The sequence below is a fragment of the Chionomys nivalis genome, chromosome 23 (genome assembly GCF_950005125.1).
Source record: "Chionomys nivalis chromosome 23, mChiNiv1.1, whole genome shotgun sequence".
NCBI lineage: Eukaryota > Metazoa > Chordata > Mammalia > Rodentia > Cricetidae > Chionomys > Chionomys nivalis.
This window is the reverse complement of record NC_080108.1, coordinates 39,671,479-39,695,782: the sequence shown is the minus strand read 5'-3', so window position 1 is coordinate 39,695,782 and position 24,304 is coordinate 39,671,479. Positions and strand designations below refer to the sequence as shown.

The following is a 24,304-nucleotide window of genomic DNA, read 5'->3' as shown; positions in this document are numbered from 1 at the left end:
TCAACATTCTTTGGTTGAGGTGTTTTTATTTAGACTTGAGTCCTTGGATTTTCATTAGTACATACATGTTGGTGAGACATTATGTTAAATGCTTCTGTTATATGCTACTGGGAGGCACCGTCTCACAGCAAACTCCCTGACTCTCTGTCCCTTACAATCTTTCCACCTCCTCCTACTCAACTTTATCTGGGGTGTGGGAGTGTGAACTACACAACCCTGTGGTTTGATTGATTGTGGTTTTGTGTAGTAGTCTCCATCTGTTGCAAAGGGAAATTCATTGATGAAGGATGATGACTATACTTATCAGTGAGTATAGATTCTTGTTTATAGTTGTTACAGGTTATTCTGGTTTAGTGGCTGTACATTCTCCTATAATAACCATAATTTCTCTAGGACTGAGTAGTTAGGTAGTTTACCCCTACAATGTATGGTATTCCTTTTCACATATGGGTCTTAAAAGCAATTGGAGAGCTTGTGGTCAGCACTAAGGTATGTTTGACAATAGTGCATCTTTAGGGTTATCACAACCTTCTGGTTATCTTTGTGAGTTCAAAGGTATAAAGTTGGGTTAAGATTGTGTAGGTTGGATTTTCCAGCTCCCTATCAGAGAGGCAGCTTCTGTCTCTCCTCTCTCTGTCTCACCTCTCTCTCTCTCTGGTGCCAGAAGAGGGCACCAGATCTCATTACAGATGGTTGTGAGCCACCATGTGGTTGCTGGGAATAGAACTCAGGTCCTCCGGAAGAACAGTCAATGCTCTTAACCACTGAGCCACCACTCCAGCCCCCCATATACCAAAGTTAAATCAGGACCAGGTGAACAATCTAAATAGACCTATTAGTCACGAAGAATTAGAAGTTGTTATAAAAACCTCTCTACCAAAAAAAGCCCAGGTCCAGAAGGCTTCAATGCAGAATTCTACCAGAACTTCTAAGAAGACCTAATACCTATATTCCTTAATGTGTTTCACAATACAGAAACAGAGAAGTCATTGCCAAATTCCTTTTATGAGCTGCAGTTACTCTGATACCAAAACCACACAAAGACCCAACCAAGAAAGAGAACTACAGGACAATCTCACTCATGAACATCGATGCGAAAATCCTCAATAAAATACTGGCAAACCGAATCCAAGAACACATTAGAAAAAGCCTATTATGCATGATCCTAGAGAAGCTAATTAAGAAGGTAAACCCAAAGAAAAACATTTAGGCGATGAAAGGAGACAGAGACAAAGACCCACATTGGAGCACCGGACTGAAATCTCAAGGTCCAAATCAAGAGCAGGAGACAGAGCACGAGCAAGGAACTCAGGACCGTGAGCGGTGCACCCACACACTGAGACAATGGATATGTTCTATCAGGAACTCACCAAGGCCAGCTGGCCTGGGTCTGAAAAAGCATGGGATAAAACCGGACTTGCTGAACATAATAGACAATAAGGACTACTGAGAAGTCAAGAACAATGGCAATGGGTTTTTGATCCTACAGCACATACTGGCTTTGTGGTAGCCTAGGCAGTTTGGATGCTCACCTTACTAGACTTGGATGGAGCTGGGTGGTCCTTGGACTTCCCACAGGGCAGGGAACCCGGATTACTCTTAGGGATGATGAGGGAGGGGGACATGATGGGGGAGGGGGAGGGAAATGGGAAGTGGTGGTGGGGAGAAGGCAGAAATCTTTAATAAATAAATAAATTAATTAAAAAAATTAAAAAAAGGAAAGAAAAATTACCCATTATTATCAAGTAGGCTTCACCCCAGGGATGCAGGGCTGGTTTAACATACATAAATCTTGATATGTAATCCATCATATAAATAAACTGAAAGAAAAAAATGATCATTTCATTAGATGCTGAAAAAGCATTTGACAAAATTCAACATCCCTTCATGATAAAGGTCTTAGAGAGATTAGAGTTACAAGGGTCGTACCTAACTATAATAAAAGCTTTTCATAGCAAGATGACAGCTAACATCAAATTAAACGGAGGGAAACTCAAAGCCATCCCACTAAAATCAGGAACATGACAGGGCTGTCCACTCTCTCCATACCTCTTCAATAGTGCTTGAAGTTCTAGCGATAGCAATAAGACAACATAAAAGGATCAAAGGTATTCAAATTGGAAAGGAAGAAGTTAAACTTTCATTATTTGCAGACGGTATGATAGTGTACATAAGCAACCCCAAAAACTCCAGCAAAGAACTTCTACAGCTGATAAACACCTTTAGTAGTGTGGCAGGATACAAGATCAATTCCAAAATATCAGTTGCCCTTCTATACACAAAGTATAAGGAAGCTTAGAGGGAAATCACACAAGCATCAAACTTCACGATAGTCACAAATAGCATAAAATATCTTGGAGGTAACTCTAACCAAGGAAGTAAAGGATCTGTTTGACGAGAACTTTAAGTCTTTGAAGAAAGAAATTGAGGAGGATACCAGAAAATAGAAAGATATCCCTTTCTCTTGGATTGGGAGGATCAACATAGTAAAAATGGCAATTCTACCAAGGGCAATTTATAGATTCAATGCAATCCCCATCAAAATCCCATCAAAATTCTTCACAGATCTTGAGAGGAAATTAATCAACTTTATATGGAAAAACCAAAAACCCAGGATAGCCAAAACAATCTTATACAATAAAGGAACTCTGGAGGCATTACCATCCCTGACTTCAAACTCTATTACAGAACTTCAGTATTGAAAACAGCTTGGTATTGGCATAAAAACAGAGAAGTTGATCAATGGAATCGAGTAGAAGACCCTGATTTTAACCCACAAACCTATGAACACCTGATTTGTGATAAAGGAGCTAAAAGTATTCAATGGAAGAAAGAAACCATCTTCAACAAATGGTGCTTGCAGAACTGGTTGTGAACCTGTAGAATAATGAAAATATATCCATATCTATCGCCATGCACAAAACTCAAGTCCAAATGGATTAAGGACCTCAATATCAGTCTCAACACCGTGAACCTGATAGAGGAAAAAGTGGGAAGTACTCTACAACATATGGGCACAGGAGATCACTTCTTACGTATGTCCCCAGCAGCACAGACATTAAGGGCAACATTGAATAAATGGGACCTCCTGAAACTGAGAAGCTTCTGTAAAGCAAAGGACACTGTCACTAAGACAAAAAGGCAACCCACTGACTGGGAGAAGATCTTCACCAACCCTGCAACAGACAAAGGTCTGATCTCCAAAATAGATAAAGAACTCAAGAAACTAGACTTTAAAATGCTAATTAACCCAATTAAAAAATGGGGCACTGAACTGAACAGAGAATTCTCAACAGAAGAAATTCAAATGGCCAAAAGACACTTAAGGTCATGCTCAATCTCCTTAGCTATAAGAGAAATGCAAATTAAAACAACTTTGAGATACCATCTTATACCTGTCAGAATGGCTAAAATCAAAAACACCAATGACAGTCTTTGCTGGAGAGGTTGTGGAGTAAGGGGCACTCTCATCCATTGTTGGTGGGAATGCAAACTTGCACAACCACTTTGGAAATCAGTGTGGCAATTTCTCAGGAAATTTGGGATCAACCTTCCGCAAGATCCAGTAATACCACTCTTGGGAATATACCCAAGAGATGCCCTATCATATGACAAAAGCATTTGTTCAACTATGTTCATAGAAGCATTGTTTGTAATAGCCAGATCCTGGAAACAACCTAGATGCCCTTCAATAGAAGAATGGATGAAGAAAGTGTGGAATATATATACATTAGAGTACTACTCTGCGGTAAAAAACAATGACTTCTCATTTAAGGCCAGGGTGGCCTTAAATGTGTAACTATGCTATCTTCAGCCTCACAAGTAGCCGGGGTACAGGAGTGTGTCACTATTTCTGACAAATTCAGCTTTCATGATGGGGCCAGACCTGCATGTTTCTTTTTACTGTGGCCATGTTTGAAATGTCGGGGAGTCGGGCTAAGGACAGGGGAGTCTGGAATAGGGAGGATGAGGTTCAACAAGGGCACCATAGATGATCCTTGCAGGGACATGAATGCCCAGTACCCCGAGTGTGGGGTTGTGAGGACTGCTACAGAAATAACGAAATAGTGCCACTGCACAACAAGTCAAGATCCTGATGCAATATGGCAGTATCACTTCGCAGCCCGGTGTCCACGGCAAAGGGCACATGGGAGCCCTTTGCACCTTGCCTTCTGGCAGAGGTGAGCCTGCGATCACTTCAGGAGTTATTGCTATTTTAATAGAAGGAGTTGAGCGTGCAGGTGCACACCTGCAGTCCCAGCATTTGGGAGGGAAGTCGGGGATCTTGAGTTTGCGGTCAGCCTGGGCTCTGAGGAAAGACTGCCTTGAAATGAACAATAAATTGAGCTGGGCTGGCGAGAAGGCTCAGCAGAAGGACCCGCTGCCAAGGCTGATGCCTGGGCATACCAACTCTGGGATCTGTGTGGGAGAAGGAGAAAACCCACTCCTACAGGTGTGACCACACGTGTGCTGTGGTGTTCACGTGTCCGTGCACACACTGAGAATAATAAACAAACAAGTGTTTTTTAAAAGTTCCTGAGAAGAAAGGAAGGAAGGAGGGAGGAAGAAGGAAAGAGGGAGGGATAGAGGGAAGGAGAAAGGAAGGGAAGAAGGAAGGAGGGAGGAAGGAAAGGAAGGAGGGAAGGAGGGAGGAAAGGAGGAAGGAGGGAGGGAGGGAAGGAAGGAGAGAGGGAGGAGGGAGGGAAGGAAAGAGGGAGGAAGGGAGGAAGGAAAAGAAAGAAAGAATGAAAAAGAAAGAGGAGAAAATGGGGCAGTGAAAGAGGCCAAAGAGAGTGCCCTGGGGAGGGGTTGTAGCCTGGGTTCAGTTGTGATGAATGTGGCTGTCTGGAGGTTTGGGGCGGGTGATTGAGGCCATTAGCTGGCTAACTTCAGAGATACCTTCTCGGTAGGGAAGAGCTGTCCTCAGGCTACATCAAGGACCTGGGATGGTTGCTCCTAGAATGTCCTGAGCAGACATCCAAGGACAGGAGGGGGTGGAGTGGGAGCAGAGCTTTGCTCACTGACATAGGGTACCTTGGAGACAGCCCAGGAGTCCAAAGACCCAGCCACGCAGGGCTGCATGCTTCTGCCGTCCGTCCACGACCGGGTCATCAGCCCAGAGGCTCAGCCAGTAGCCCTGGCAGAAGGACGCCACTTGCTGGCAGAAGAAGAGAAACAGGGTGTAGGTGCACAGGGGTGTGCCCACCGCCTTCAGGTAGCTCAGGTACGTGGTGGTCTTCACCTGTGAGACACACAGAGGAGGAGAGAATGAGTTGGGCCTCGGTCAAGTCAAGTTCCCAAAGGCATCGTTAGCAAAGCCTCACTGGGCATCTTTCTACAGACTCCTGCCTCAGGACCCTTCTGCTGTAGATCCATGTGAGCCGTAGCTACCGGCTGATCTGGGTGGTGAAGGAAGGACAGGTGAGGGATGCACACATGGGTTAAGGATGGGCTGTGGAAAAAGGTAAGGTGGTTTGGGAGAAGAGAAATGATAGTATGTCTTTCAGATTTGGGCTTCCCTAGACTGGAGTGTTGTCATAGAGACAAGGACCAGCTCCTATACACGCTGGATCCTTCATCTTTAAAATAAGGCTATTACTGCCTGGAGGTGGTGGTGTACGCCTTTAAGCCCAGTACTCGGGAGGCAGAGGCAGGTGGATCTCTGTGAGTTCGAGGCCAGCTTGGTCTACAGAGTAAAGGAAGGAAAGGAGGGAGGGAGGGAGGGAGGGAGGACAGAAGGAAGAAAGGGAGGGAGGGGAAGGAAGGAAGGAAGGAAGGAAGGAAGGAAGGAAGGAAGGAAGGAAGACAAAAGAGGCCATTACCGTCTGACTTTTAGGGGAAGGCTTAGGGCGAGATGGGAGATTGTAAGGATTAAGAGAGAGGAAGGTTAGAATCCCATTTGGCCCATAGTAGGTGTTTGGGAAGGGTGAGTGCCGTCCCAGTGTGCAGACTGGAGCAAGGACACTGGTGGTTACCCGGCCATACTGCACGCTGTCCTCTTCTGTTGTCAATCCTGTCCCCTTAGGGTCATCCAGAGAAGGCTCTGTCTGTGCCTCTGAAGTGGTTCTGTCCTTCATAGCGGCTGACTCGATGGGCCTGAGCCTGTCATCCAGAGGAGATCAGGACACGTTAGTGTATCTTCCCATAGGGGACCATGAGTCCCTTCACGGGGTAGCCAGTGAGCTCTGCAGTATTCTTTCTAGCTCTCCTCAGGAGGGGCTGGGGGAAGGTGTGCGTTCACGGATGTGTGGGTGGATGGATAAAAAGAAGGATGGATGGACACATGGGTGGGTGGATATAAAAGGGATGGGAGGATGCATGGGTGGATGCATGGATGGATACATGATCTAGGCACCATACTTCCCTCCTACATGGTACCCAGCTCCATCACTCTAGAGTCAGACAAGTCCCCTGATGCCATTTCTAAACAGGAAACTTTGTCTCCCAAACTTTCACTTTGGCCTAAGCTTTGCTCCAGTTTCCCCTGCTGTTGACCCTTAGACTCAACAGTCCAGCTTGTCTGGATGTCACTTTTTTGCATTCTGATGCTGAAGATATTTGTATTTCTGTCATCTGGAAGTGTGGACAGATTTAGCTGTTCTGTGCTTCCGTTTCCCTAGCTAAAAATGGGCTGCCCATCATTTAGTACCCGTGTCTTGTTTCCCTAGCATTACCAGTCATTTACTGTTTCCCATGAATCAGCCCACCCTTCCTTTTTCCTCTCCATCCAGCCAGGCCTCTTTCCTGCCCTCCCCCCCCACCCATCATTCTTCCATCTGTCCGTTCATCCAGGTAGCCAACCGTTCACCCTCCCATTAATCCATGCCTCTTCTCTTTTTCCTTCTGCTTTTTCGAGACAGGGTTTCTCTGTAGCTTTGGTGCCTGTCCCGGAACTAGCTCTTGTAGACCAGGCTGGCCTCGAACTCACAGAGATCCACCTGCCTCTGCCTCCTGAGTGCTGGGATTAAAGGTGTGCACCACCACGCCTGGCCTCATCCATGCCTCTTTTAATCTTTCCTTCTGTTCCTTCCTTCCTTCATCCCCCATCTGCTTTTATCCTTTCTTCACTCTCCCCATGCACACATCTGTCAGTTCATGCCTGAACATCTCCCTCCTCCCTTCCTCCCTATTAAACATCCATCTCTCCACCCATCCCACATCCACATCTGCCCTTCCACCTCATCGTACTCAGCTTCCTGGGCATCACACTGCCACTAAGGGTCACTCTCAGGGTGCCAGCTGTCACGATGTCAGAGGATCTGTCCCCACCTTCAGTATCCACAAGGTCCAAAGACCCTCAGCCTCCCTTGTACACTCGCCCACCTGCTGCTACAGAAACCCACACTGCCTGGTACATGGTGGCCTGTTGTCAAAGTCCAGCTTCACAGTGAGTCACAGGTGCCCTGGACACAGAGGACTGGTAGGAAGGGAGGCTCCCTCTCGGTGACCCCCATCTGTGTGCTCCGCCAGACTCCAGCCCAGCCTACCCTACAGAATGGGAAGAGTGCAGCCCAGCCCTGTCATTTCCAGCCATGTCGAGAAGTTTTCCCGGGAGCCAGCCTGCCCTGCTCTACTGACTGGCATCACCCGCTTGAAGGACTTGTCTTAGAACTGGCCATGAGGAGCTTAGTGCCTTGTTAACTGGCAGATTGTTTGGGGTGGGTGACTTATCCATCACTGAGCCCATGGGGTATTCAAAGGCAGCCCCAACCGTGAATTTGGCTGCCCCTCTGCCTGAGGTACAGCAGCCATAGCATCCGGTTTGTCCTCAGCCTGGGCCTCTCTTGCTCGGCACCAGAGAACCCACCTTTCTGGTCTGCTCTTGGGCCTCCCACTTCCAAGAAAACCTCCAAGGTCATCACTGGCAGCCTCAGCATGTGTACCTGCAAGGGTCAGGGATATCAGTGAAGGGCATACCAGGGAATCCAGATACTGGCTGGGACACTCACTGCTGCCATGCCCTAGCTTCTCTGGAAAACACTTCCTAGCGTGGCTGCTGCTGCTGCTCTGGCAACCTGTCTCTGCTCTCGACCTTTCCCTGGGGTCATGCAAAAGCATCGTTCATTTATCCTCATTCATTCATTCATCCAGTCATTCATTCAGAAGATACTGAGCACACGCTATGGAGCTGGGAAAATAGCACACTGCCCCTGCATCCTTATCACACTTGCTCAGGCAGTTTATTGTGTCTAGCCTGTTCTTTCCTCGCTAACTCAAATGATATCTCAGGTGCCAAATTCCCCAGGAATAACCTCCCATCTGATGTTACCCAGGTTGGACCAGAAATATAAGCAGAAATATAATAGCTTAGCCCCAGATCTGTGAACAAGAAGTAGCCGCTGTTACGAACCACTGAAATGTGGGTAATATTTGTTACACAGCACTGTCACAGCAAAAGCTGTCCAATACAAATACAAATGTGCAAGTTCTGTGCTCAAAGTCCCATCTCCAAGCTCACCATGACACAGCGAGTCAACAGTTAAGTGTTGTGGTGGTTTGAATGAGAATGAACCCCAGAGACTCACACATTTGAAGACGTGGCCACCAGTTGTTAGAACTATTTGGAAAGGATTGGGGAGTGTGGCCTTGGAGGAGATGTGTCGCTGGGGGCAGACTTTGAGAATTTTCAAAGTCTGAGTCTTTTTTAGTCTGTCTGTTTTGTGATTTGTGTCTCAAGATGTGAGCTTTTAGCTACCATGCCCGCCTGCCTGCCGGCATGCTCTCTATCATGATGGTCATGGACTCCAACCCTTTGAACTCTAAGCCCCAAATAAACTCTTTTCTTCTCTAAATTGCCTGGTCCTGGGGTCTTATCACAGCAACAGAAGAAATTAAGACAGTTTTTTGTATTTGTATGTATGTGTGGGTGTGTATATGAGGGTATGTATGTGTGCATGCATGTGTATTTGTATGCATGTGTAGGTGTGTGTATGTGGGTATGTATGTGTAGGTGTGTGTACGTGGGTACGTATGTGTGCATGCATGTGTATTTGTATATATGTGTAGGTGTGTGTATGAGGGTATGTATGTGTGCATGCATGTGTATTTGTATGTATGTATAGGTGTGTGTATGTGGGTATGTATGTGTGCATGCATGTGTATTTGTGTGTGCATGCATGCAGAGGCTAGAGGACGGGAATGTTGTCTACCATGTTTTGTAAAACAGTCTCTCACTGGCCTAGACCTCACTACTCAGGCTAGGCTGATGGGGCAGCAAGTCCTATAGATCCTCCTGTCTCCATCTCGCCAAAGCTGAGACTATGGGCTACCATGCCGAACACTTTACAGGGATGCAGAAGACTGAACTCAGGTCCCCCTGCTTGCAAGGCAAACACTTAGCCAACCGAGCCATCTCCCCAACCTATCATGGAGGGCCAATGCTGAGCAGATGTTTCTAGAAGAGGCAGTGCCCTAGACCAGGGGTAACATTAAAGCAAGGCTTGAGACATGGGGGACAGCAACAGCCAATGAATTCAAAAGAGTGTTCTCTGGCTCCTAGTAGCTTGGCTTCATGGCCCAGCACTGATACTAACAAGCCACACATGAAACTGTGGGCCAGTTTCTTAACTTGCAGGCCTCGGTTTCCCCATCTGTGAGATGGAGACAGGCACCGTGCTGACTCACTGAGCTGTAATGAGTGAAGAGTTTCTCAGTGTGTGTGTGGTGGTTTGAAAGAAAATGGCCCCCAGGGAGTGGCACTGTTAGGAGGTGTGGCCTTGTTGGATGGAGTAGGTGTGGTCTTGTTGGAGGAAGCGTGTCACTGTGGAGGGGGACTTTGAGGTCTCTTATATGCTCAGGTCACGCCCAGTGAGACACCACTTCCTGTTGCCTCCAAGTAAAGATGGAGCCCTCACAGCAACTTCTCCCCCACTGTGTCTGCCTGCACACCACCATGTCTCACCATGATGACAATGGACCAAACCTCTAAAAATGTAAACCTCCTCAATTAAATGATTTCCCTTTACAATAGTCGCCTTGGTCATCGTGTATCTTCATAGCAAGAGAAACCTAAGACAATGTTCATGGCCGATGTTCCTCTGGAAGTTTGTTATTTACCCTCTTGAATACAGAGGGACCCTGGGACCAGATGCTCTTCATAACATGTTTAGCATAGACACTGGGTGGGACTCCCTGAATTCTACTCTGACTATAGACACAGGCCTCAGTGCTGTGTACAAGGACAGTACTGGTTCCCCCACTTTAGAGGGCCCTTGTGAGATCAAATGAAATGTTGTCACTTAGGGGCTGAGGAGAGGCTACATTGGTAAAGCTTGTCTCACAGGTATGAAGACCTGAGCTCCCCGCCCCCCAGAACCCACACAAAAAGCCAGGCATGCTAGTACCATGCCTGTAACCCCAGCTCCAGGGACAGAGGATCCCTGGAGCTCACTGGCAGCCAGTCTAGCTGAATCAGTGAACCTGGGTTGCAATTAGGTACCCTGGCTCTAAAAGCCAGGTGACAACTCCTGAGAATGACGGCTGAGAGTGACCTCAGGCCTCCAACGACATATGCATGCACACTGGTGCACACGTGTGCCTACACACATAAATACACAGAGAACCAAAAGTGTGGCAGAGACACTGTGAGCCCCAGGCAGTGTCCTTGGCTCTTTGTGGGGGAGGGGTGGTCTGTCTGCAGGCCCAGAGCAGCAGCAGAGAGGTCCTCAGGATGAGTGAGGTCAGGGCGCTCCAACCCCATCAATGGGACCCTGGTAACCTCCAGAGGGCAGCCAGAGCCAGGCACAGAGATGCAGTGCCGCCCAGTCAATACCTTCTCCTCCTCCTGCGTGCTGTCTGGCTCCATCCAGAAGTCCCACTAGGGCTCCGTTTCTGTTCAGAAGGTCCTGGTAAGAGCCCATCTCTGCGATGGCCCCATTGACCAGCACCAAGATCTGGTCAGCTGGGGCAGGACGTGTAGCGTGTGAGTCACAAGGATCTGAGTCTGGGCAGAGCAGGGGCAGAAGTTACATGAGCTGGAGTGTCCCCGAGTCAGAAAGGGGGAAGAGGTGGCCCTTCCTGTGTACCTGCTCGTGTTCTGCAGAATACCATGTCCAAAGAGAATAGTGGGGTGTCTCAGATCGAGAAGACCTGGGCTTAAAGTGAACCTGAGAGCTTCCCATTCTGATGGGATGGGGCGAGCTGAGAAACCCACCTTAAGATCAAAACAGAACGAGTGGAAATACTTTGTAAAATGTCTTTTGAGACAGGTGTCATGTATACCAGGCTGGCCTCTACTCACTCTGTACCCAAGTGTCCTAACTTCACTGTGACCAAAACACTTTAGGGAGAAAAGGATTTATTTGGCTTACACTTCCAGGTCACAGTCCATCGTTGAGGGAAGTCAGGACAGAGCTGCAGGCAGGATCCCGAAGGCAGGCCTCCTTGCTCTTCCCTGTGGTGTCACCTCCACTCAGGGAACTCCCTCGCAGCCCAGGAAGTACAGCAGGACCCACTGGGATGCTGCTTGCGGGATGGCTCCCCTCACAGAACAAGGCGCACCTGGCTTCACTGCACAACCCAGGTCCCCTGGCCCAGGGATAGTGGGGTGGGACTGCGGGGTGGGCTGGGCCCTCTTACATCAATTAACAGACATGCCCATAGGCCAATCTGATCTAGGAAATTCCCCAGTCAAGGCTTTCCTCCCAGTGGACTGGGCTGTGCTAAGTCAAAAACCAGTTAAAGCTGGCCGAGACACTAAGGATAACCCTGAGTTTCTGATTATCCTGCCTCCACGTCTCTGGTAGGATTACAGGCATTCACCATGGCTGTTCAGGAGGTGTTGGGGATGGTGTTCAAGGCCTTGCACATGTAAAACTACCACCGAGTGGCAACCCTGGTATGGGAATACAGTACACTTAATACACCAAGCACTAGAACTCAGCCATGAAGTGCTCCTCAGAGCTTGCTTTTTCCTCCTCAAGATTACACAGCAGAAGCAGCCACAGTTCATGAACACCAACTAGCACTAGGAGAAAGAATTGCTACCCAGGAAAAGATCAAAACCCTTTAAATTTCTTTTAAAAAGTTAAATATGTACCACTTTGAGATCGTCATAAAACTGAAACATTATAAATAGTTTAACCACAAACCCCCTAAGAAAGAAGTAAGGGTAAGCCACTGAGATTTGGGAAGCTGTTTGTTACACAGTATTGTTGCAGGAAAAGCTGACAGATACAAAGAAGAAAACTGGACTGGAGAAGGGTTGGTTAGGACAGAACTCTCAGGACTTCCTCAGCTTTGCTCTGACACACACTTACCGTACCCTGGAGGAGTCCACCGGGTCCAATGACCTGTTTGAAGACACGCTGGCTGACATGGGCATCCAGGGCCGCCAGGGGATCATCCAGAAGGTACACAGCAGGCTTTCTGTACACAGCCCGAGCCAAGCTCAGTCGCTGCTTCTGGCCCCCAGAAAGATTCATGCCCTGGGAACATGAGACAGGGACTCATATATACATCTGCTGGTGACATCAGAATGACTGGGTGGCCAGGGAGGCAGAGGCAGGCGGATCTCTGTGAGTTCAAAGCCAGCCTGGTCTACAGAGTGAGTTCCAGGACAGCCAGGGCTACACAGAGAAACCCTGTCTCAAAAAACAAAACAAAACAAACAAACAAAAAACCCAGCACGACATCAGTGAGGGACAGGCCTGCTCATTCGGAGACAGCGCAGGGCACCTGCTCTTGGGTCTTGCTTGTCTCTAAACACTGGGCCAGAACCCTTGCTGGCCTGAGCCTGCTTCTCCCCTTCCCAGTGTCCCTTCTGGAGATGCTGGTTTTTTTTGCACTCTGTCTCCTCCCTCTCTGCCCAGTATTTCTTCCCTTTCCTCAACTGCTGACATGTTCCCTGAGGACGCCACTCGCCCCCTTGTCTAACTAACTTATTTTCATTCATTTACTGACTGCCCTTGGCTGAGGGGATCTCGCAGCGAGCGTCCCACTCTCCTGACCCTTTCATCCAATGAACACGTGATGGGAAAGGGGACAAGAGCAGGCCTGCCTCAAAGGTGACGCAGGATGTGAGCCCTGTGTGTTCTATGCGGACAGCTTTCCAGCTGGGGTCCTGCAGGAAGAGTATGCTTGGGAGATCGGGTGAGCATGGGGGGGGGTGTCCCTGTAGCTGGAGAGAGCAGGAAGTATGACGGGAGATGAGGTAGAGGGAGAAATGGGGTCACACCGGGGCTTTCTGGGGCTGCTCAAAACTTTGGCTCTGACTGAAGGCAATGGGAATCCCTGAGAGTTCTGAAAGAGGGAGGGGGGGGGACTTGAACTCTTGGCACGACCCTCTGTCTGCTGGGCTCCGAAGGGAGAAAGGATGGAAAGTAGGGGCCTGAGCCAGCTGTGGTGGATCATGCCCATCGTCTCAGCACTCAAGTGGCTGAGGCTGTCTCAAACCAAAACAAGAGGCTATAGTTCAGAGGTGAAGCAGTTGCTCAGAATCTGCAAAGCTTGATCCCAGCAGTGATTCCCAGTTCCCTAATCCAGGGGCTACTCCACATTTTCTAGGATGGGACAGAGAATAACTTTTGTAAAGTTTGAGGGCCATTTGATGTCTGTCCCAATTTCCTAGCTCTGAAGTAGTCATAGATCACAGGCAGTGAATAGATGACTGTGTCTCAATAAAATTTTATTTACAAAAACAAATAGGGGGCCGGCACTTAGCACATAGTTTTCTGATTCTGTGTGTTCAGTAGCTTCAGATGTCTGTGTCCTGTGTGGGGACCATCTCAGCTTAGATACTTTGGTAAGTCAAAGAAAGGGGAAACAATCTGGCTAACATTACTCAGCAGGGCATTCTGCTCTCCTTTTGTCTCTGTTTTAATTTTTAAAACCAATTTCTCCTTAATAACGGAGCAGCTGCTATATGTTTGGCTTTGAGCTGGGGCCTCCTTCACAACACCCTTTCTGTCCCTATTGTCCCTCATCATACTATCCCCAGGTCAGGGAGGTATTTGGACCCAGGGGCTCTTCACCTGCTCCCCTATTGGGCTGTGGACTCCTGCAGGGAAGCTGGCCACATCAGACTCCAGAGCACAGGCTTCCAGAACTTTCTGCAACCAGGGCAGGTCCAGCTCCTGCCTGAAGCACACATTCTCCACCACTGAGGTATTCTGGACTCAGGCCTCCTGGGGCACATAGGCCACGGAACCCTGAAACACGCTTCGCAGTTGGTAGCTCATATGAGAGTAGGGGATTGGGTGCTCAGAGGGCAGGAGGCTGACAGTGGTTGACAGGACCTGGACTGTGAGAGAAGATATGAGGGATCTCTGAGGATACATCTCAGTGGCCAGGGCAGGGAGGAACAGGGTGGTCTTACCTCAATGCTCACAGACCCTTCTACCTTCAACAGCTCCCGGAGCAGGGCAGACAGCAGGGAGGACTTCCCAGCCCCCACTGGGCCCACAACAGCCAGCAGACAGCCCTGGGGCACGGTGAGGTTGATCCTGACAACCCAGGGGAAATACAGCTCTGAAAGGTCAGCTTGGGTGTGTACAGAAGCAGGGAACCCCAAACACACCCGCCCCATCCTGCTGTTCAGGCCTGGGGAGACCATTAAGAGGATACACAGGGCCGTTCCTCCCCGATCCTTGTCTGAGTATCTGAACCCTCTTCCCTCTCACAACTGAGCACGTCATGTGTACACTGTGCCTGCCACACAAGCACTTACAGACATGCCACAAACATTGGTGTACAGAGTCACATGCACAGGCAGTACACAGATGTAAGCGCATGCGTGTGCCCATGTGTACTACTGTGTGCCTATCCACGCACACGCGCACATGCACACACAGAGAGGACATGATGTGATTGCTTGGCTGTAGTAGCCTTGCTCAGGCCTCTGCCTCTGCCCTGCCTGCTCCTGTCCACTCCCTGCTGTCAGCCACCACAGGCTGGAGTTCCTCTGTGCTTAGTTCTGCTAAACACCCTACAAGGCCCAGGACAGTCCACAATGAGGAATTCTCAGCCCTAAATGCCGACAGTGCAAGACTGAGAACCTGGGCATGCTCCTGCCTCGGGGTCTTTGTTCTTGGCCTTTTCACTGCTCAAGAAGCCTTCCCCTGACCTCTGGACCCTCAGCTGGGATGCCAGCCTTTCCATACTGTGGGCTTTGTCGCTTCCTGGGCCTCCCTCTGTCCCCAGCATCCAGGATAGAGTACATGGCAGGTGCATGCCCAGTGGACACTCGTGGGTGTGTGGGCAGAGGCAGAGAGAGATGGCCAGGTTTCCTTTCTCTTTGTGGGGAACAACGACCTTGGAATTGATGCAAGAGGCATAAAAGGAGGTCACAGCTGATGAGGCTGGGCCTCAGGCCTGTGTCAGCCAGGCGGGGAGCAGAGCAGTATATCGTGCCTGATGGGGGAGGCTCAGGTACACTTTTCCCTCTGTAGGACTGTAGCATGCAAGAACCCTTGCCTCAGGCTGGAGAGATGGCTCAGAGGTTAAGAGCATTGCCTGCTCTTCCAAAGGTCCTGAGTTCAATTCCCAGCAACCACATGGTGGCTCACAACCATCTGTAATGGGGTCTGGTGCCCTCTTCTGGCCTGCAGGCATTCACACAGACAGAATATTGTATACATAATAAATAAATATATATATATATATATATTTAAAAAAAAGAACCCTTGTCTCTCTGCATAGAAACCAAGCCTAGCCTAGCCTAGCCTCCAGCCCCAGGTGAGACACCATTTCTCAGAAGTCAAGAGCATTTCTTGATGGGATTTCATACCCGTGCAGGCAGGGAGGGCTCTCCTGGGACCAAGCAAAAGTGCCGTTGTGTACAGAGATTCGATCTTTTGAGGCTGCAGGACATAAGAAAACGGTTACAGGGGCTGATCCTGCCCTCCTGGCATCCAGTGTCCCGTGTTCAGGACCTTAGGCCTTTATTCTACTCCTAAGCATCGGGTTTCAGCTAGAATCCTCACAATCCTGCCCTGCTACCTGCTGACTTGGCAGTGACCCTGCCTTAGTAGCGTTGTAATTCTGGGACAGGCAAATCTCAGTCAGTGGTTTAAATCCTGCTTGCTGCCTTTTTTTAAAAAAAATAAAGTTTGAACTAGGCAGACGGTTTATGCCTGTAATCTCAGTACCTGGGATGTTGAGACAGGAAGGTAATGAGTTGGAGGCTAACCTGGGCTACAGGGCAAATATGACGCCAGTTTGGGTTATATAGTGACGATCTCTAATAAAGGTATTTATTATAAATAATCTCAGTGTGCCTCTAGTTCTGATATTTGGGAGGTGGAGGCAGAAGGATTATGAGTTCAAGTCCAGCCCTGGCTACACAGCAAGTCCAAGTCCAGTCTGGGCTACAATACCCTGTCACAGAAAGCCAGAAAAGGGAGCACCAGAGGAACGAGTCATGGTTAAGCGCACTGGCTGCTCTTCTAGAGGACCCAGAATCAATTCCCGGCATCCACATGGCAGCTCACATGTACCTCCAGTTCCAGGGGATTCAACACCCTTTTCTGGCCTCTCTGGGCATCAGGCACTCACAAGTGCACAGACACAGAAGTCAAACACCTACACATATAAAATAAAAATAAACAATCCCCTGCCCCAATTTTAAGACAAAATTTAAATAAATAAATAAATAAATAAATAAAATGCATTAATTTTGCATATGTTCTATTTGAATTGTGGTACTTAAATTAATGTAATCCCCGGGACAATGACCTGCAGGACGTCAGATACCCTGGAACTGGAGTTACAAACAGGTGTGAGCTGCCAGGTGGGTGCTGGGAATTGAACCTTGGTCTTCTGGAAGAGCAGCCAGCACTCTTAACTGCTGAGTCATCTCTCCAGTCCCTGATTTGAGTCTTTAGCTTAATAACATGTCCATGGTTCCCTTCCTAGACTTCTGCATAAGGGCAAGGACTTGGCACCCACTTTTGAGTGCCTAGGTGGCATCCCACAGTGCTCCACTGGTTGCCACTGTACAGGTGGTAGGAGCAGGAGCTTCACAACGTTGGGTAGAGTGACATGATTGGTGGTGGGACCTTCATTGCAGGTGTTCTCTTTGTCCCCCCCCCATCTCAGCACTCACAGCATCTGGAGGGACTTGAGTCTATGCCATTGGGGTCTATTTCTTCCAGACATAGGAAGGCAGCCAGCCGGTCGAAGGACACTCGAGCCTGGAGACACAAGAGTGGGCTGGTCACAGGGTCAGAAGGCCTTTGGGTGGGTCCCTGGAAATGCCTGGGGAGGGTTTCCTGAGGACCTAGCACAAAACTTTGCATTTTCTTGGTGCTAGGATAGAGTTTTGTAGGTCACAGAAAAGCAATGGCCTTGCCAGGAATGGGGACTTCTCTCTGCTCCTCACTCTAAAACAGAGAGACTGGAAGAAACCAGCTGCCTCCAACTAAGGCCTGGGAAGAGGACAGCACCTTTTCCAACAGCACCCAGTAGCAATGTGGTGTAACTTCCAACTCTGTCCATTGGGGGCACCCTCTTGAGCACCCTTTGCACACCTATCTAGGTGATTAGAGGTGACTGTTAAAATAGAGGTGGCCTGGGGGAGGGGATAGCACAGTGGGGTGAAGTTCTTGCTGTGCAAGTGTGAAGACCTGAGTTCAAAATCCCAGAGCCCACGGAAAAGCTTGGCATGGCAGTTCATATCTGTCATCCTAACATTCGGAGAGCGAAGACAGGGAGATCTCTGGAACGCTCTGACCAGCGGTCTAGTTAAATGGATAAGCTCTGGGTGCAGTGAGAGACCCTATCTCAAAATTAAAGTGGGATAGAGAGAGAGAGGATTGTTTAAAAAGTCATATGGAAACCTGCTATTCTAGAAGCTTCCATATGTGTGTATGCATATATGAATATATATGCATTTCATTGGAGATGTGTGTATGCATGTATTTCATTGGAGCTACCCTACACAAGGGATAAAGCTTCTCTCATAAAACATGCATTACCCAATAAAATGCCTACTGTCAGATACAGTAATATCTCACCTCTGACCTAGAGAGGCCCCTAAAAGCACAGTTGCTCTCGACACCCACCAGAACTTGAGGATACAATCCTATTGCTGAAGGCACAGCATGCTTTGGTCACAGGGCATGGAGAAACCAAGCTGGTACTGACTGCTAGCCAGCTGTTACGGCATCAGAAGGTGCTCTGCAGGCTGCTAGAGGAGAAGGTGACCAACTCTCTTACCTAGCTGCATCCTGTGAGCTACAGACGATTGTCACGGAAAGACATGCTCACGGATGCAATACTGCTGTTAACGTTACGGGGTAACCAACGTTTCCTGATTGGATTTAAGGCCTGCTCCACAGGTGGAAATGCACATCTGGTACTATAAATCTGGCCGATAACCCATGGCTGGTGAGCTTATGTGTTTGGTGTGAACCTCCAGCTCGCCCCTGCACAGTCTGGGGAGCCTCATTCCTGTCTCTCCCCAAAGCCTGCCTGCTCAGAGAGTCTCCTAACAAAGGAAAGATGTCAAAAAACCCAGTTCTGCATCTTGGTGGTTACTGCAGCTTCTGCCCCTGAAGTTGCCAGCTGCCAAAGTCCCCTCCTAAGCACTCAGCTGTTGCTCATTTTGGGAACCAAATCCAGCTTGTGGTGTACACGCCATCATCCCTCACCTTTGACCTATCAAGTCTCCCTGCCTTTGTTTGGGGGCACAACTCCTCTGGCCCCATCTCTGGGATTGGAGGACCTGCCAAGGAGTTGCTTTGCTCAAATCAACCTGTTGTTACACTGTTTCAGTTTGGCTTGATCTGGCTTGCTTGGTTGGCAGAGAGACTTATTATGGGAGAAGTGCAGAAAACCTATTAATAGGCATCAGGAGTGAACGTACGACGATTATATTGCCAAATGGACGTCATATAGAGCTCTACTCTAAATGTGTATCTATTCCTTATATCAGTGCTGCTCTCAGACCTGGTCAGAGTGTCTGCAGAAAGCCCACCTGCAAATGTGCCTTCTATATCTTACCCCCTTTCTCCAACGCTCAGGGAACACCAGAGAAGAGGGAGTAGAAAGATTGTAAGAGCCAGAGGTCAGGATTTGAGAGAAACAGTGTCTCTGGACACAGCAGGGTCACCACACTCTGCCTGGACAGGGTCATGCCAGTCACCCCTCTAAGAGGATGAGGGAGGAGCTCAGGCGCCCCCACACCTTGCTAAGCAGCTATGGATGGTTTAGGCTTCTGAGGGCGAGTGAATGAGTCATAGGGAAGAGGGCCTCTCAGTTGTGACAACATCATGAAATCAGAAGCCTACAAGCAAACCTGCGGAACATTTTCTTGATTAATGGTTGATGTGGGAGGGCCCAGCCCATTGTGGGCGGTGCTGCCCCAGGTGGGTAATTCCTGGGGTATGTACAAAAGCAGGCTGAGCAAACCAGTGAGCTCCTCCAGGGGCCTCGGCGGCAGGTCCTGGTTTGACTTCCTGTCCTGACTTCCCCAGACAACGGACTTAGAAGCCATCAGCTGAAATAAATCCTTTAATTCCCAGGTTGCTTTTGGTCTTGGTGTTTGTCACAGCAGCAGAGAGCCTACTAAGACAGTCAGTTGTGTTTAAGGGTGTGACGTCGGGTAGGTCATCAGCTTCAGTTGATGGCTCCGCACTCAGGGGCATATCATCTATACAAATTGGACTCGGTATAAAATGATATAAAAACAATGAGAGAAATCACCAAGTTGGGAGAGGATAGGGAATGGATTTGGGAGGCATTAGGGAAAGAGTGGGGTGAAGATGAACAAAATATATTAATTGAAATTCTCAAAGAATACAAACGTTAATACTGAAGGAAAGGCGGACAGAGATAGAAGGGACACCTGTGTGGACCTCTGGACAATGTCATATGTGTGGTCACACACACACACCCCTGAGGACAAATGAGGAGGAGGAAGGAGCCGGTCAATTATGCAATCTTCCTCTGCTTTAGCATCCCAGGACAGGTGAGGGGAAAGATAGGAAAGGCAGAGAGAGAGAAGGCCCTGCTCAAGGAGGAAATCCAGGATGAATTTTTGAACGTAAAAGTGACACATTCTCCAGGGCTAGTGGCTGAGATTTCCCTGTACCCTCTGATTGACATCTCCCGCGGTCTTGCTGACTGCTAGACTTTCCCTCCCCTCACTCTGCCAGCAGTGGCCCAGGGGTGCTGAGATCCTTTGCCCTTCCCCTTACCTGAACAATGCAGTGTACAGAGAAGGGCAGGAAGGCCTGGGCTTTGTTAAGGATGCTGAGCACTGTGAGGGTCACAAAAGCCTTCTCTGCATCCATGGCATTGTCCTCTGCCACCAGGGTGTGGACAGCAAACACAACCAGCGCCACCTGTCAAAGCACATGGTTGGCACTGAGCCTGCCGTCCTTTCTGGTCCACAGAGCCTGCTGAGGTGTCTCCAGGGTCTGTATGTCTAAGCTGCAATGCTACTGGCACAGGCTGTCCATCCCAAGCCTGCCCTCTCCCAGGCCCCTCTCAGCATTGAGGCCAGAATGACGTCACCAGAAATGTAGACACTTGGAAGGACACGAGAGACACAGAGAAGAGGAGGGTGAAAATCTTCAGGGCGCCTAGTTCCTGGCCCCGGATATGGAGGAGTCTCTCAAGGAAGGCTTGCTCCCAGTCATGGGACTTGATGGTTCTTACAGTTCTGAGTATGGAGCTGGTGAGCCATGCTCGGGAGGCTTTCTGCCTCACCTGTTCTTCCTGAGACAGGAGAGAAGAGGCAAGAGAGGGACCAGCCTGGAATTCTCCATTCCTGTGGCCCCAGCCGCTCTGCCGCAAATCCTGCAGAATCTTTCTCCAACGCACACACACCAACCCAGCACCTCGGCCAGGGTCCTGAGCCACACCACCCTTACCCTGGGCTTTCCTCACTCCCAAGAGCTGCCTCAGCCTCCGGAGACTGCTTCCACTGTGCTAATAAGAAGCCACCTGTGAGTGGTGTGGTGCTGCCAGGAAGGGTCTGGGGAGGCAAGGGTGTCGCCTGAAGTACATCTTAAATGAGGAGCGTGAGAGGATGCAGGTACTACGTGCACAGTAAATGCACAGCGGAGTGCATGGGGTAGGAGAGGGGGACAGTGAGCTGGATTCCTCAGAGAGAGGGGCAACCGCAGTGGGCTTGAAGGTCAGGCGGAAGTGCCTGGGGTTTCATGTCCCATGCCAGAGACCACAGAACAGCTGTGTGAAGAGTGTCTTTGAGGCCACCCAGGGACTGGTCAGCCTGGTTAGCAAGGAGAGGGACGGGGCTTGGGCCATCTGCTGGGAGGGTGTCCAGGTATCTGCAGAAGCAAAGACAGGGAGGTAGAGTGCCAGCCTACAGAGGTCAGGAAGGCTGGGGAACTGTGGAGCGAGGCCAGGTGACAGTGGAGGGTGGCTGGGACAGAGAGGTGAGTTCAGCTACCCCACTTTCCTGCAGTTCATACCTTTACTAAACACTTCCTCCCCTTCCATGAACACAGGGTCTGCCGTGTGGTCCAGGCTGGCCTCAGACTATCTTCCTGCCACTGCCTACCCTACCTACCGGGACGACAAGTCTGTGCCACCACTACAAGCTTACTGAGAGCGTGCTGTTTATTTATCTATCTGTTTGTTTCTGAGTATATAGTCAAAAGATAAATAGTCACTATATAGTTCAGCTGGCCTGGAACTTGCTACGTAGACCAGGCTGGCCTCAGACTCACAAAGATCCCCTATATGCGTGCCCTCCCCCCATGCTGAGATGAGAGGTGTTCATCACTGTACCCAGCTCAAGCACTTTGGTTTTCACATTTATAAATTAATTAAATAAATACATGTTTGAGGTGTGCATGTCACAGTGAGCATGTGGAGGTCAGGGGACAACTTGCAGGACTTGGTTCTGTCCTCTCACCGTGTGGGTCCTGGGATCACAGCCAGGAGGCCAGGTGGTTGGCATTTTTCTGCTGAGCCATCTTACCAGCCCGTACGGTGTACTAAGCACCACCTACTGCCCCAGATGCTGGGTCTGCCTCGGTCTTCAGTGCTTGGAAGCTTCTAGTCTTATGTCTGTGGGCTCTGTACCAGAAGTGCTATAGAAATAAAAACGTCAGGCAAAGGAGACCTGGCTTGCAAGGCTGGGGGCGTGGCTATGTGAGGAAGCAGATTGGGCAGAGGGGTAGAGGGAGGAAGTGAGGAAAGTGTGCCACTGTGGGCTCTCAGACTTTGACACTGAGGACATCAGTAGCCGAGGTGTGGTTGCTTTGTCTGCCACACCTCCCTTCTGGGTGGTGAATGGGGATGAGGGGCAGGATCAGGAGTCAGTGAGGGACAACTTGGGGCCATTGTGAGAAAGGCCACATTCTAGAAGGAACTCACCCAGGAGACCACAGGCCTGAACACAGGAAGGACAAGGCCAGGACTATAACCTCTTCTTGCCTCTCCCTATCTCTGCCACCAACCAGAATCCCCATGACTGTCCCCTGCCCCGGGATGTCTCCATTCCCAAACGCCAAACCTGATGGTAGCTCCTTTTCTTGGTAATGAAGAAATTCAGAGGGAGGAGGCTCAGGAAGACGGCAATGGCTGTGAGGGCAGAGGGTCCAAGGAGCTAGGGACAGAGGGGCGAGACACGGGAAGTCTGGTCACATCACCTCCCGGGCTGGGAGTTCAGCCTATGCCGCTGTGCCCTGTTTTCATATAGGTTATGGGAACGTCAACACCGGTCCTCATGTTTACACAGTAAGCGCCTTGTTGGCTCCCGGCCTCGAGCTTTTTAAATGTTTATTTATTATTACCGAGGTGGCCTGGCTGCGGCACACTGGTGGAAGTCAGGAGACGACACTGTAGTCTGTTCCCTCCTTCCAACTGTATACATCCCCAGCATCCAGCGAGTCCTCAGGCTTGCGTCATCAGACAGCAAGCACCCTAATTTACCCCCGAGCCATTTTGCCAGCTCCCTTTTGTTTGGTTTCTCTAGAGACCAAGTCTTAATCCAGGCCAGTCTCAAATTTAAGATGTTGCCAAGGCCGACCCATCCTGTTGCCCCTACCTCCCAATGCAGGTGTTACAGGCATGAGCCGCCACACCACCCTTCAGGCGCTCTATTAACTTGGCCTCCATCTCACCTCTTAGTAGGGAGTCACCAATTAACAAATAAGCACACAAGTTTGTGGTTTCTGATATGTGTGTAATAAAAGTTTCTAGCATAAGCATGCACCGTGCCATATTGGAGACGTAATTACACTGAGTAACTTCTCGGTTTATCTGAAATTCACGTTTCTGGACACTAACTGGATCCGTTTTGTTTGCCAACTTCCTCTCGCTCAGGTTTGAAACTTTTGGGGCCTTTGGTCTGGGTACCTGGGAGATGTGGTGGTGGACATAGAATAAACAATTTTTATAAAGTTTTTTTGAGTTTTGTGAGATTTCCTCCATCCCAGCCAGGTCCAGTCTGTTTCTTCTCTCAGTGCGGAGGAACGCTAGCCTCTAATCTCAGGATGAAAAATCAGCTTGCTTGTTTTACCAATGCAACAATTCTACCACCTAGTGGCTCAATGGAGATCTGTTCTGAAAGCAACTGGCCACCTGGGAAAACACTCACTGGGAAAGCCAGGTCGACCCCAACCCTTTCGGCATCTCAAATGCTTTCACTTAGCCACAGCACCCACAATGCCCACCATCTCCGTAAGACTAGGACAGCATGGCGGTCCTCTGGGGCCAGGGGAGAGGCGCCATGCAGGGTGGTCTCAGACCGCTGTCAGTTTCGGCTTGCTTCCCAGCTCCTTCCTCCTTCCCTCGCTCTCCTGCTTGAATGCCTGTGTACATTTGCTGACCGCCTTCTGTGTGTAAGCCTTGGATAGTCAAAGGTCAGTGTTTTGCTGACCGCCTTCTGTGTGTAAGCCTTGGATAGTCAAAGGTCAGTGTTCACAGGTAGAATTCTATTTGGGCACGACAGTTCCTGTCAGTACCAGCTGCTACTGAGGCTGAGACTTTCTCTGAAGCAAGGTCAAGGCTGGCCTTAGTGACACTCATCTCAAATTTTTAATTTTCTTTTTAAGGACTGGAGCTGAAGCTCAGTGGAAAATCACTTGTGTGGCGTACCCAAGGCACCACAGGGAAATCATAAGGAAACCCCTGATGGTCTTCAGTGGTCACGATAATGCCTCCCCTCTCCGCCACACTGCAGCAGGTGAGTGCTGGACGCCCTCAGCATCCCTAATCCAAAGTCTGTCATCACAGCTGGCAATCCCACACCTTATCTCTCAGTAGGCCACTGTCAACGTGCAGGGCTGTTAAAGACATGCTGTGTCAATAAGAAACTCATAAAACACATACAATTTTCTTGTTAAACTTGAGTTTAATAAGACCTCAAACATATTACTCGAGATTCTTA

The 24,304-nt window shown here is 49.3% G+C and overlaps 1 protein-coding gene across 1 annotated transcript in view; it reads right to left on the bottom strand.

The window, feature by feature from the left end:
• Positions 1-24,304, bottom strand: part of LOC130865127 (ATP-binding cassette sub-family C member 6-like) — a 38,466-nt gene that overhangs the window by 720 nt on the left and 13,442 nt on the right. Inside the window, 13 exon segments of the mRNA XM_057756006.1 lie at positions 5,022-5,242; positions 5,976-6,102; positions 7,808-7,883; positions 10,772-10,900; positions 10,903-10,942; positions 12,258-12,425; positions 13,971-14,147; positions 14,315-14,441; positions 15,725-15,797; positions 17,042-17,129; positions 20,136-20,282; positions 20,455-20,658; positions 22,427-22,519. Of these exon segments, the coding sequence (XP_057611989.1) occupies positions 5,022-5,242; positions 5,976-6,102; positions 7,808-7,883; positions 10,772-10,900; positions 10,903-10,942; positions 12,258-12,425; positions 13,971-14,147; positions 14,315-14,441; positions 15,725-15,797; positions 17,042-17,129; positions 20,136-20,282; positions 20,455-20,658; positions 22,427-22,519 (1,670 nt within the window).